The sequence below is a fragment of the Sus scrofa genome, unplaced genomic scaffold (genome assembly GCF_000003025.6).
Source record: "Sus scrofa isolate TJ Tabasco breed Duroc unplaced genomic scaffold, Sscrofa11.1 Contig2530, whole genome shotgun sequence".
NCBI lineage: Eukaryota > Metazoa > Chordata > Mammalia > Artiodactyla > Suidae > Sus > Sus scrofa.
Genome location: NW_018085117.1, coordinates 31,275 through 45,692, shown reverse-complemented (window position 1 = coordinate 45,692; position 14,418 = coordinate 31,275). Strand labels below are relative to the sequence as shown.

Below are 14,418 nucleotides of genomic sequence, written 5' to 3'. Positions count from 1 at the left end.
GAAGATCTAAACAGACAATTCCCCAAAGGAGACATACAGATGGCCAAAAAAACACATGAAAAGATGTTCAACATTATTAGAGAAATGCAAATCAAAACCACCATGGGGTACCACCTTACACCAGCCAGAAGGGCCATCATCACAAAGTCTACAAACAATAAGTGTCGGAGAGGGTGTGGAGAAAAAGGAAACCTAGGGCACTGTTGGTGGGATTGTAAATTGGTGCAACCACTATGGAAAAACAGTATGGAGATTCCTCAGAAAACTAAACATAGAACAGCCATTAGATCCAGCAATCCCACTCCTGGGCATCTATCCAGAGAAAACCATGACTCCCAAAGACGCATGTACTCCGATGTTCATTGCAGCACTTTTCAGTAGCTAAGACATGGAAACAACCTAAATGTCCCTCAACAGAGGAGTGGATCAAGAAGAAGCAGTACATATACACAATGAAGTATTACTCAGCCATTAAAGGAACGAGATACCGGCATTGTTACCAACATGGATGGACCTGGAAATTATCACGCTAGGTGAAGTCAGTCATAGAATGAGACACCAACATCAAATGCTTTCACTGACATGTGGAATCTGAAAAAAGGACAGAATGAACTTTTTCAGAACAGATACTGACTCACAGATGTTCAGAAAACTTATGGTTTCCAAAGGAGACAGTTCGGGGGGTGGCGGGATGGGCTGGGGTTGTTGGATGGAAATGTGATAAAATTGGGTTGTAATGATCATTGTACAACTATAAATGTAATAAATTCATGGAAAAATAAAAAATCAAAGGAAGGAAAAATATTGAAGACAGTTTTACTTATTATTATGTTCCATAAATAGAAGTGTATCTGTTCATTAACTTAATTATGCACTTCTCAAGAACGTCATTGATTATACTGAACACCAATTAATTGAATGTGTATCCAGAGTCCACGAACCCAGATGCTTATATTAAGAAATTATTTATACCTTTGTCGCTAATTGCGCGGGTTTTATTTTAATGAAAGAATGAGCCAGAGAGAGAGAGAGACAGTTATGAAAGAAGAAATTTCCTGGAACTATCATCCCACTTATTCTCTAGATTTCCCTTCCCCAGCACCTACTGAATGCTTTGGCCACGTCCTTGTTGCGGAGGCTGTATATAAGGGGATTCAGCATGGGAGTGAGAATGGTGTAGAAGGCTGACACCATCTTGTCCTGGGCTGGGGACCGATTGGACGTGGGCCTCATATATATGAACATAGCTGCTCCATAATACATCCCCACGACGACAAGGTGGGAACTACAGGTGGTGAACGCCTTGTGCCGACCCTCCCCAGAACTCATGCGAATGACAGTTATGATGACCCGTGTGTAGGAGATGATGATGAGTGACAAAGGGAAGAGGAGCATTACCACACAACAAATAAAAACGAGGGTTTCAAAGGTGGAAGTATCTGTGCACGAGAGACGTAGGAGTGCCGTGATATCACAGAAGAATTGAGGTATTTCTCGGGAGCCACAGTAGGAGAAGGACAGAGTAGCAGCTATGTCGACAATCCCATCAAAGACCCCAAGGATCCATGAAGAGGCAGCCAGGAGCCCACAAACGTTCCAGTTCATGAGCTGGGGGTACTGAAGAGGGTAGCAGATGGCAGCATAGCGGTCATAGGCCATGACAGCCAATAGGAAGCACTCAGCTCCAAAGAGGGACACAGAGAAGAATATCTGGGTTTCACATCCTGCTACAGAAATGGACTTCCTGCCAGACAGGTAGTTGCGGGCCATTTTGGGCACCGTGGTGCAGATGAGCATGAGGTCCATGAGGGAGAGTTGGCTGAGGAGGAAGTACATGGGGGTGTGGAGCCGGCGGTCCAGGCAGATGAGGAGAACCATGACAGTGTTTGCCAAGAGAGCCACTGTGAAGATGCCCAGCACCAGAGAGAAGAGAAAGATGTGAGTGGGCGTGTGGCTAAAAATCCCCATCAAGATGAAGTCAGAGCTAGCCGTCTGATTCTCCCATTCCATGATGAATATTTTCTTCCTCTAGAGCCATAAGAAGTTATAAATGTCAGCTCTTTGTGTAGTCACTTACTCAGTATCTACTCCTCTGTGTGTGCTACTCTGGTAAAGCAACATTCACGATATGGTCAGGACTGGAACAGGATGAGCAGAGACTCTGCAGGCAGGTGGCATTAACCACACTCAAGCTCTGCCTCCACCAACCTGCATGTCCTCTGACCAGATACTTCTCTGTGCTTCAGTTTTCTTCCTTTACAAGCCCGAAATAACCTTTCATTTACTTATTTTTGGCCACATCCCATGACATGCTGTAGTCACCACGCAAGGCACAAACCCCACACCATGGCTGCAACCTGCTCCACAGATGCAGCAAAGCAGGATATTTAACCTTCTGGGCCACAAGGAATTTCACTCGATTTTTTTTTTCTTTGTCCTTTTAGGGCTGAACCCAAGTCATATGGAAGTTCCCAGGCTTAGGAACTTGTCATTGTTTGTTACAAAAGTGCATCCCAAAGTCCTATATGGCTATACTTATTTAATTACCTACTGAACAGGATTTACATTTATACCTACTTACATTAAGGATTATTGAAAACTGGAAAAAGGAGGAACAGAAGAAAACCTGTGCTGAGGAAGATGACTGAACTAGATTTGAGGAAGATGACTGAACTCAACTAAATTTTGAGCAAAAAGAGACATTTGAGAGGAATGAGAAATTGAGGAGCGACCATATGGAGAGGACAGATACAAATCTGGACATAATCAGGACTCAAAGAGGTCAATTCATATGTGGATGCCATAGTTCCTCCTAATGATCCTTCTCTTAGTTACCACCCAGTAATACTCCCGTCCTGCAGAGCACATAGCAAGCCTGCCACAGGACAGGTGGATTTTCACATCACCCCAACATCACCTCTGATGCTTAGCAAGGATCCATTTAGTGCACTGGTTCTCACAGTGGGAGCTCCCCAACCAAGCAGCATCAACATCACCTGACAACGTGCCGGAAGGGCATATTCCCAGACACCACTCCAGACCGACTGAATCAGAAACTCTGGGACTGGATGGACCCAGGACTATGTTTCAACAAGTCTTCAGGTGATTTGGATGATGGTAATGCTTGAGATGTGCTGATGGAACCCATTTTTTTTTTTTTTTTTTTTTTTTTGCCTTCCAAGAGGCCCTTCTCATGGTATCCCATGTAGAGAAAGGCCAGTATCTATTGGAAAGACACACTCCTTCTGAAAACTTCCTCTGCTTTCCCAGAAACAGCATTACATTTCCAGTAGAGTAAATCCATCACTTCCTATCCCCTGGATGCAACACTCTCTAATGACTCTCTTGTAATACCACTGAGTTTTGAAACTCTGCTTCTCAAAAGCCTCTGCGGGTTCCAACTAGTCAGAAGAGAAAATAGCAACTATGTATATTGGGTTCATGATACTGCACCAGAAATCACATCCACCATGTCAGGAGGTTTCTCCTCATGATTTTCAGCACAAACCCCGACAATTCTACTCTTTCATCCATGTTTCCTTAGGTGAGGCCTCCGCTTACTTCCTTCATGAAAAATATGCTTCGTTCTCGTCCTCCAAGCCACCCCAGCATTTTCAGTTCATTTCCTCATTCCAGCCCTGGAATAAATTCGACATCCTCCTGAACTCTCTTTCATTTCAATAAGTAATATGCTCCCCATTCACTAAACTCAGGCATGTGGTCTCTTCAACTACTCTTCTTCAAAACAGTGCAGAGTGCTGAACAGAGAAATCGATTTCTGAGATCAGAAGTATGTGGGCTTGAACCATTACTATACTGTCAACAGTGCTATTATCAGGTCTCCTCTCTCTCATTTTTTCTTCTTTCAGGGCTGCACCTGTGGCATCTGGAAGTTCCCAGGCTGGGGTTGAATCAGAGCAGCAGCTGCCTGCCTAAGCCACTGCCCAAGTAAAGAGATCTGAGTGGTGTCTGCAACCTATACTGAAGCTCATGGCAACTCGGGCTCCTTAACCCACTTGGCAAGGTCAGGGATTGCATGGATGCAAGGTCATGTCCTCCTGGATACTAGTTGGGTTCATTATCACTGAGCCGCAAGGGGAACTCTGGCCTCCTGTTTTTGAAAAAAATTTTCTATAGTGAGACTAATATCTATCGCTCAGGATTACAAAAGATAACTTTTATAAATCACTCGAAATAAAGCTTAATGCAAAATACAAACTGAGGAAATTCAAACTTCAACCATCATAATCACTGTTATTATCATCACACTTTTGACATTAAATACTACTGTACTGGTTGCTAGACTGCCATAGCAAACTACCAAAAAATTGGTGAACTAAACAATCAAACTTATTGTCCCCCATTTCTGAAGCATAAATGTGTCAGAACAAGGTGTCAGCAAGGCTAGTTCCTTCTGAGGGCTGCAAGGAAGTCTCAGCTTCACGCCTTCCACCTAACTTCTGGGGTTGCTGGCAGTCTTTGGTAACTGCTGGTTTGTAGAAGATCACCCTTCATCTTGTAGAAGATGTGTTCCTTCATCTTCACACGACAGTCTTGTCTTGGTCTCAAAATGTCTTCTTTTGATACAGACACTACTCATTTGGATCATCAGTCACCCTAGTGACTGCTTTTTAACTTGATCACCTCTGTAAAGACTGCATCTGCAAATAAAGTCACATTCTGAGGTATGGTTCTTCAACATGCAACTCTTTTTTATTCTTTGCTTCTATTTTTAGATCTGCAGGTGCGGAACACGGAGGGTCCCAGGGTGGGGGTGCAATCAGAGCTGTAGCTGCTGTCCTGTGCCACAGCCATGGCAACTTGGGATCTGAGCTGCATCTGCGACCTATACCACAGCTCATGGAAATGCCTGATTCCCACCCACTGAGCCAGGCCAGGATCAAAAGGGCATCTCTTGGATACTAGTCGGATTTGTTTCCACTGCACTACATTGAGAACTCCCCAAACTATAACTCCTGGGGGACAGAATTCAATCTATAAAAACATCTATTAAATCCATCTTTATTTTCATCTTAATTTGCATAATGAATTACCTCTGAATTAGAGTTTAGGCCACTAAAACGTAAGTTCTTGCATTTAGAAATACCGTTTGAAATGAGCAGCACTGGGCTTTACACAGAGTTGGATATGTGCTTCCTAGGGGAAAAAAAAACAACTGGTCTTGAACCAATAGATTAGGTCCATGAAGAAATTCTCTGATGCATTTTAACAGACAGTGCATTACACAACAATCAAATCCTAGTAATGCTTATAATCACATAATAGCCATTAAAAAAGAAGTCATGACCCTATCAAGACAAGTGTTACTCAAGTTTTATACATGGAATGAATTAATATTGGCCTAGTTAAGATGAAACTATATCTACTGGTTTGGAAATATCTACAATAGTGTAGGTTTTCATCCGTTTCTGCCTCATTGCAACCAAGCAGTGCCAGCGATTTTGAAATGGAAACGTCTTTCTCCAGTCTTACCTTCTGGTCTTTCCTGGGAAGATGCAATAGCACTGACTGAGTAAAGAAAAAGGCTTAAATTCCTAGAGTCTTTTCCTAGTTAAATTTCTTAGTCCACAAGGATTTAAGTCCCTTGCCTTTAATTACATTGGTGAAGTCATCTTCCAATTTTTTCCAAGGTCATCAAGGTTGTTGTTGTTCCTTATGTTTATAGCATAAGCTTTGTCTTTTTTTTTATACCAGGCAGTTTCTTTCATCATTGATAATATGGGTTACTCAAAAAACTCACCTGGCTAATGTCTGGCTTTAAAAAGTCTTCATAATTTCTCATGTCTCTACCCAGTGGTTCTCAAACTTAGATTCTTAGAATCTCTTGATGAGATTCAGAAATGTTTTCTAGGACCAGACGATTCTGAGACTCAGTGAATCCGAATGTCTTGGGAAGAGGCCATGCATTGCTACTTTAAAAAAACATCTTCCCAGTAGGTTCTCTTGTGCCTGCTCTATTTTTCCCAAAGCTAGCAAGGCCATCTTGGTCCTTTGGATCTATTGGCTTCTGTCCCAGACCAAATCTTGTTCAGGAACTTTTGCAGTCCTTCATGTTTTCCATGTCAGTTCACACATTTAGGTTAAGCTATTAATAAGCTCTCAACATGCTTGTGCTTCATTGGATAGCTCTGGCACAATGCATAGGCTTGCTGCCAGAGATACTTTACCTTACTGCGCCTGAGAAAAGGAGGAGAATTACTTGCTAACTAACTTACCAGCATAGAGCCTGAGACCAGGAAAGATTTTCCCTTTGACCACTTTATTCGTATTATTATTACCTGTGGGGGGAATATTGGAAATGTTCGAGAGTGGTCACATTCCGTCTTAAAATAAACATCCCCAGTCACTGCTGATCGCTTTCTCCTTATGAGAGTAGTGATTCCAATATTTGGCCTAGGGAGTTTCCCGGTGGCCTCGTGATTAAGGATTTGGCCTTGTTGCTTCTGTGGTGCTGGTGTGATCCCTGGCCTGGGGACTTCTGCACGCTCTGGGTGGGGAGGCCCCCCCTACACCCAGACAAAGTTCTTAGTTCTCTCTCCTCATGGCGTCAGTTAAAATGTCCTGCTTGACCCTGAGTGGAAATGATGAAAAGCTGAGATTCAAATGCCTGGCATTGATCATCAGTCGGACAGTTTGGCCAGATGTGCCAACTCCTCTGGTCACAGGGAAATGTGAAGTTGTATCATTGGCAGGTGAATGACCCATGGTGGGGTGGGGGGAGCAATCCAGTAAACACTCAGAAGTCCCAGGAGCACTCTGAGTTAGAGTCACTATAAGTGACACACGAGGGACAGATGGAGCCTTACCAAAATTCCTTCCCTACCTTCCTCTCTGTCTCCAAGTACGTGAAGCTACTTTGTAGCTGCTTTCGAGTATGCAGCAAGTTGCTCTGCAACTGGGCTTTCGGATGCCAGATCCAATGGTGCAAAAAGGGTCGGTGTTTAATAAAGAGGTACTGCAGAGCCTCTGTCGACTCCCAGGAAAAGACTATTTGAGAAAAACCTCCTCCCTCTTCACCAGGCTTTGTAGACACTTAATGCTGCACCACAGGACACAAGGATGGCCATGTGAGCTGAGGTTGCCTCTAAGCATTGGGTATCATCTGACCCACAATCCATAAAATCATGCCTGCACAGGAGCGCCCTTCATCCTTGGAAATACCTCCCCCTGTCATTTCTAGTCTTCAGAGAACGGACACCAGCTAGCCTTCCAATTCATCTCAGTTGTTGTTTCTTGATGATATACTATATATCACCACCACCATCCATCAATAGGAGCATGCATGAATATACTAGGGTGTTATATTTGTACACTGGTGTATTCTACAAGGGTTTCCAAGTTCACGTGAATGGACTCCGTTTATAGCAACAGAGGTTCATCTTTAAAAATAAAATGTGTGCAACATGCGAGTTGAAGACTTCTGTGCAGAGTAGGCTATCTTCCATATCAGCTACTAAAATCTTCCAGATCACATTGTGTCACTTTTATGAATACACAGATATAATACCACACCTGGGAATATCAAACCACACGTTCAAGTCTCTGGCTATGGCCGCAAAGGGAAGCTGTGAATAGTGTGATGTGGGGGAGTTGCACAGAGGGCATCTGCTCCAGCTGGGATGTTGTTTTATTCCAAATAGGAAAACAGGAGCTCCCTCTGTGGCACAATGGGATTGGGATCGGTGGCCTCTTGGTAGCCCTGGGACAGGGATTGATCCCAGGCCTGGCACAGAGGGTAAAGGATCCCGCACCTGTGCTTTAGGTGGAGCCTGGGGGCTCAGATCTCATCCCTGGCCAGGATCCGACCCATGGTGCGTATCCGATTCCTGTCACGGGAGGTCCAGATGCCGCGGGTTGGCCAAAAATTGGGGGCAGGGGTGGTAAAAGAAAGTCAAAAGCTTAAGAGAAAATGAACTTTCATGTTGGCTATCTGCGTGTTTATCATATTATTCCTGTTGCATTAAAAATACTTCTCAAAAATAATAAGTAAATGCTGGGAAGAACAATACTTTTATTTTTATCATTTTTTATTTAGTGCCTTATGAAACTTGATTTGATGATTCAATAGGTTAGTGAGAATAATACAGAGGTGGTTTCTCGTTGGTTTTAAAAAGAGAAACATCCCAGTAGGACTCAATGTATGCAATAGAATCTAATGTAAAATCGGTCATGGAATCAATGATCTCTTAGGATCGAATTGTGTGTAAGGCTGGTTACTAGATTATTTTCTACGCCATGTATCTTGGATGCGTCAGTGGAAAGACTTCTGGATTCCAAAGGTACAGAAATGTGTCGTGACATGATTTTGACTTTACACAGTTAAGACAACACAGCAGGCCTAGCAAATGCTCTGCTGTTATATTAATCAGCATGGGATGGTTGTATGTTAACTAGATGGCCAAGTGTCTTTACTGCTGTCGGACTTACTTCTCTGTCAAATGTCACCAAGTAACCAAACAACTTTGTCCTTTTGAATCTGCTAATCATGGCCCTTTCCACCTTTCACTAGTTGGCACTTTGCCCCTAAGTCCCAAGGAACCAAATCAAGTTGCCAACTTTTCCAATGAGGTAATTATTTGACTAGACATCCTGGGTCTTCAACTTGCCCGTGCTCATTAAAACTTTTCAGCCCCCCACAAGGCACCCGACTTAATGAGTCCCTGAACAGGTTTTTTTGTTCGTTTGTTCTCATAAGTAAGAGTACCTGCCTCCCGAGCTTGAAGCAGAGAACAAAGTGTTGCTGGTGATCACCTGTCTGAAATGGTGATGGCCCCAAATGATGTCAGAAAACATCACAGAATTCAGAATGCGTTTTAGATAATAACCTGACTTCTGGACATGGGGAAACATAAAAGACGTAGGTGTGTGTGTTACCAATGTCATTACAAAGATATATTTAGAGATGATGCCACACAACCTCCTTCTACAGACAGGCAAAAGGTACAAGCTCAAATACAAGTCCGTAGGCAGTGTTACATTAGACCAGAAAAAAAGCGACCACTGTGGAAACAGCCACGTTTCATTGTGTTAGACGGTGTAAGCCTCCTCTCCCATCTGGAATATTGGTGTGTTAAGGTTCCTAAGATGTCCAAGCTCTCTTTGATGAGTCTGTACAATGATCATAATAAGCTGTGACCTTGATAAAACCACTTCTTATCTCTGGACCTCAACAACTACCCCTGGTTAGTGCTGGGGTATCGAGGTCTCTTTTGGCTTTCTTATGTCTGAGTGTGGAAATTGTCACTCTAAAGTTGAAAGTTAGCTGAATGGATTGGGAGAAGGCACGTTTGTTTAACCTCAGTGGGGATAACAGTATTTATCCCAACGCTCAAGGTCACAGACACACAGAGCAGGGCCTACCACCACCCCTTCCTCAGATCAGAGTGGCCTGGAAGAAAGGATTTCAGAAGCCAATGTCAAGGAGAGACACTTTCATGACCTTCATCGTGCCAGGTCCCCTCCACTATCTCAGTGCAATTCTCAGAGAGGTGGACTAGAGGGCGTGCTAGGTACAACTGTCACATGACCCAGTCGTTGGCTGGGGGTGGGGGGCGGTCTACCTCTATCCATGTGCCCTCTCCTGCCTATGTGCACATATGACCTCCACCCTCCACACCTCCCTCGCGTGGTGAGGAATTCCTATAAGAAGGCAGAAGCGGGGGAGAGAAAAGGTATTCCCTGAGAATGTAGAGACACGCTTGGTCTCCGCTGTCCATCTGACATCTTCTCTCGGAGGAACTGTCTCTTGGCAGGATCTATTGTCCTTCACTAAGATTATTGAAGAGGAAGTACCTCACCTTTTCCCCATTCGCAGGAAGGTTCTCTATAGTCTCACCATAGCCCAGCACATGAGCTTATCCCTGACCCACTAGTACCAGTACTCCTGCCCACGGGGTGGACCAGGGAAAAGCAGTCAAGTCGCGATGGAGCTACCCTAGGGGTGTCTATGCCCCCTTGTTCGTCCTTTCTTTGTAATCCCGGATGTGTTTATCCAGGTGCTGTGATTATCCAGGAAGCTGTCTCCACATAGGTTACCCATGGAACCCTGGTGGGCCTCAGCTTATTCCTTATGGGCTCCGTTGCCCACACTTGGCAGAGTACCCATAAGTTTGGGTACCCAGGAGATATTCACTTAGAGCCTGCAAGGTCATTAAGAGTGCCTCTTTGATGATGGTGAAGCAGTGGGTCCTGTCACTTGGCAGTAGTCCTGACACACACACTCAGTGGCGAACACCCTGAGGCTCATTGCCTTTCCTCAGCGTGAAGTGTGCTCAGCGAGTTTGTACAACTCAGCTCATCACTCACCATTACAATGTACACCAGATAGGGTTTTGCCCAAGTAATATCACCTCCCATGATGTCAGATTAGACATGAAATAAACAGAGCAACCACCCCCTTGTCTGTTTGTCTCATTCATCTTAAGAAATGCAATGAAATCGTTCTTCCAGAGTACTGGGCTCCTGCAGTATATGCAGCCAGGCCTTCTTCCATTCAAACATACCTAGCTGCGTCTGCATCTCACGGGCATATAATTTAAACCTTCTTTAAGCATGTAGACGAGGGTCCAAAGATTCCTACGGTGCTCAGAAATTAAGCCTATGATAACACTGTGCTCATGCCAACAACATTTACAGGCTGTGCTCGCCACTTAACATACAAGCAGTAATTAGTTCTGTATGACACTTTCTCTGAAGCAAAGCAAACTCCCATAAACAACTCAATATGTCAATCTAAAACGATAGTAGGTTTTCCCTTAACAGCATATGATATCTCAGAACGAAGGAGCCAAGACAGAAAGAGAAGCATAAGATAGGGGAAAATTTTAAAGGACTTTTTTTTTTTTTTTTTTGCTTTTGAGGCCTGCACCTTGGGCACATGGAAGTTCCCAGGCTGGGGGTCGAATCGGAGCTGAAGCTGCTGGCCAAAGCCACAGCCACAACTATGTGGAATCCAAGCCGCCTCCACACCCTACACCACAGCTCAGGGCAATGCTGGATCCTTAGCCCACTGAGTGAGGCCAGGGATCAAACCCTCCTCCCTTGGATACTAGTTGGGTTCATTACCACCGAGCCACAACAGGCACTCCTGAAGGACTTATTTTGATCACGTGAACTTACACCCTCCATCAGGAAAACTCTCCTGTCAAGAATTTGATTTGGGGCATTCCCGCTGTGGTGCAGTAGGATCAGCAGTGTCCCTGCACTGCCAGGACACAGGTTCAATCCCTGGCCTGGCACAATGGGTTAAAGGATCTGGCCTTGCCCCAGCTGCAGTGTAGTTTGCCACTGGTGTGCAGCTGCAGCTCAGATCTGACCCCTGACCCGGGAATTCCACATGCCGCAGGGCGGCCAAAAAGAAGGAAGAAAGAGGGAATTCTGTTTTGGCATTGTCCTTTTTTCTGTCTTGGGGGAAACACTACAATTCCCTAAAAATGAGAGGAAGAACTGAGACATCGTTTCATCTTGAAAAGTTTAGAAATACTTAAGAATATTTCGTGTGGATTCCAGGATTTCTGGCAGGCTTTGTCTTTGAGTGGTGCTCATCACGTACATAGACAGAAAACTCAGCATTCCCCTTTTCCATCTGCTTCCAGATGACTGTGTTTTCAGGGGCTCAATGAAGTGCTAAACTGAGTATGGCAAATCTAATGCCCAGTCTCACGCCTCCACCCTCATGTAAATGGAGCCTCTACCTTTTTTCTCTTTTTTCGATTAAGTAAATCAATATCACCTCGGTGCCTTATTTCGAATGTATCTTTTTACAGCCACTGCAAATATCAGGCCCAGATGAGAGATGAATAGGCAAGTTCCATGAAATAAAATCCCAGTCCTTCTAACGTTTATGCAACTGGCCAGGTAGCACCAGTCAGTTTCACAGACGTCTGGACTTGTTGGGGCACAAAAATGTTTCACTATGCCAAGACGAAGCGTTCCTACTGAATCCGAGTATATTCTTTTGAGAAGACCATGCAAGTTGTCTCTGGATGGGAGACGGGGGGTTTCCACCAAAGACCAATCACCCTTCTCATTCAGTTACCATCCATGTTCATCAGGAAAACCCAGGAAAATGTAGGCAGCTTCTGTCATAATTATACCATTACACCGTTATTACGACCTCTGCCAAATGAACGAAAACTTTTCTATATTCATTCAAATGGTACTGTTTTTGATATGAAGCAAGAAAATATTCCCACCATGATTTGGTGTATAGATACGATAGTTGTGAGTTCTAGGTAGGAAGCACAGCCCTGAGGTTTCATTACACCACCTTGGATTTGTAAGATATCATCCCAGAAGACAAATCTGTAGGTCAATGACTCTGCATTATCTGCCAAGACTCTGGAATAAGTGGCTCCACGAAAAGACAGTCTTCAGATATATACATGCTCAGTGTACCAGGGAAGTTAAGCAAAAGGAAAAAAAAATCCTTCCTCTGCCAAAATAAGTAATATTTATCATAGGATAATTTCTCTCAAGTAAACGAATATCCATGAGTATCTCGTGAGGATGTATTTTTGTTTGTTTTGTTTTTTAAAGAGCTCAATGAATTGTCTTGTATTTATTGTTTTACAAACATCAGAGGCTATATTTTGAAAGAATAACAAAATGAAATAGTCATGTGTGGTAATTAACTCAGTGCACTATATCTTAATAGGAGCAATTCAATAAGACCCAAGCATAATATAACCCAATTCAATGGCTTTTGAAAATAGGGAAAAGCTATTGAAGACAGTTTTATTTATTATTTAGTTCTATAAACAGAAGTGTATCTGTTGATTAACTTAATTATGTACGTCTCAAGAACTTCACTGATTGTACTGAAAACCAAAATAAGCATACAATGAGTGAAACCATATCAATTAACTGAATGTGTACCCAGACTCCATAAACCCTGAGGGCTACTTTAAGAAATTATTTATACATTTATCACTAATTGTGCGGGGTTTTATTTTAATGAATGAATGTGCTAGAGAGACAGAGGGACAGTTATGAAAGAAGAAATTTCCCGTTAACTATTATCCCACTTATTCTGTAGATTTCTCCTTCCCCAGAACCCTACTGAATGCTTTGGCCACGTCTTTGTTGCGGAGGCTGTATATAAGGGGATTCAGCATGGGAGTGAGAATGGTGTAGAAGGCTGACACCATCTTGTCCTGGGCTGGGGACCGATTGGACGTGGGCCTCATATATATGAACATAGCTGCTCCATAATACATCCCCACGACGACAAGGTGGGAACTACAGGTGGTGAACGCCTTGTGCCGACCCTCCCCAGAACTCATGCGAATGACAGTTATGATGACCCGTGTGTAGGAGATGATGATGAGTGACAAAGGGAAGAGGAGCATTACCACACAACAGATAAAAGCGAGTGTTTCAAAGGTGGAAGTATCCGTGCACGAGAGATGCAGGAGTGCTGGGACATCACAGAAGAATTGAGGTATTTCTCGGGAGCCACAGTAGGAGAAGGACAGAGTAGCAGCTATGTCGACAATCCCATCAAAGACCCCAAGGATCCATGAAGAGGCAGCCAGGAGCCCACAAACGTTCCAGTTCATGAGCTGGGGGTACTGAAGAGGGTAGCAGATGGCAGCATAGCGGTCATAGGCCATGACAGCCAATAGGAAGCACTCAGCCCCAAAGAGGGACACAGAGAAGAATATCTGGGTTTCACATCCTGCTACAGAAATGGACTTCCTGCCAGACAGGTAGTTGCGGGCCATTTTGGGCACCGTGGTGCAGATGAGCATGAGGTCCATGAGGGAGAGTTGGCTGAGGAGGAAGTACATGGGGGTGTGGAGCCGGCGGTCCAGGCAGATGAGGAGAACCATGACAGTGTTTGCCAAGAGAGCCACTGTGAAGATGCCCAGCACCAGAGAGAAGAGAAAGATGTGAGTGGGCGTGTGGCTAAAAATCCCCATCAAGATGAAGTCAGAGCTAGCCGTCTGATTCTCCCATTCCATGATGAATATTTTCTTCCTCTAGAGCCATAAGAAGTTATAAATGTCAGCTCTTTGTGTAGTCACTTACTCAGTATCTACTCCTCTGTGTGTGCTACTCTGGTAAAGCAACATACACGATATGGTCAGGACTGGAACAGGATGAGCAGAGACTCTGCAGGCAGGTGGCATTAACCACGCTCAAGCTCTGCCTCTACCCACCTGCATGTCCTCTGACCAGTTACTTCTCTGTGCTTCAGTTTTCTTCCTTTACAAGCCCGAAATAGCTTATTCATTCATTCATTCATTCATTGTTTTGTAGGGCCGCACCAGTGGCAAATGGTAGTTCCCGGGCTAGGGGTCCAATTGGAGCTACATTGCTAGCCTACACCACACCACAGGCACAGCAATGCCAGACCCCTGAACTACTCAGCAGGGCCAGGGGTTGAACCCTTGC

The 14,418-nt window shown here is 44.2% G+C and overlaps 2 protein-coding genes across 2 annotated transcripts; both read right to left on the bottom strand.

Annotated features, from left to right (window-relative positions):
- Positions 1-1,080: 1,080 nt before the first annotated feature.
- LOC100156955 (olfactory receptor 2M2-like) lies at positions 1,081-2,096 on the bottom strand. Its single transcript, XM_001928199.3, has one exon. The coding sequence runs from the start codon at positions 2,008-2,010 to the stop codon at positions 1,081-1,083; it is 930 nt and encodes a 309-aa protein (XP_001928234.2). The 5' UTR covers positions 2,011-2,096.
- Positions 2,097-13,046: 10,950 nt separating this feature from the next.
- On the bottom strand, positions 13,047-14,072 carry LOC100158141 (olfactory receptor 2M3-like). Its single transcript, XM_021081910.1, has one exon. It carries the CDS (start codon positions 13,983-13,985, stop codon positions 13,047-13,049), a length of 939 nt encoding a protein of 312 aa, XP_020937569.1. The 5' UTR covers positions 13,986-14,072.
- Between the last annotated feature and the right edge of the window lie 346 nt (positions 14,073-14,418).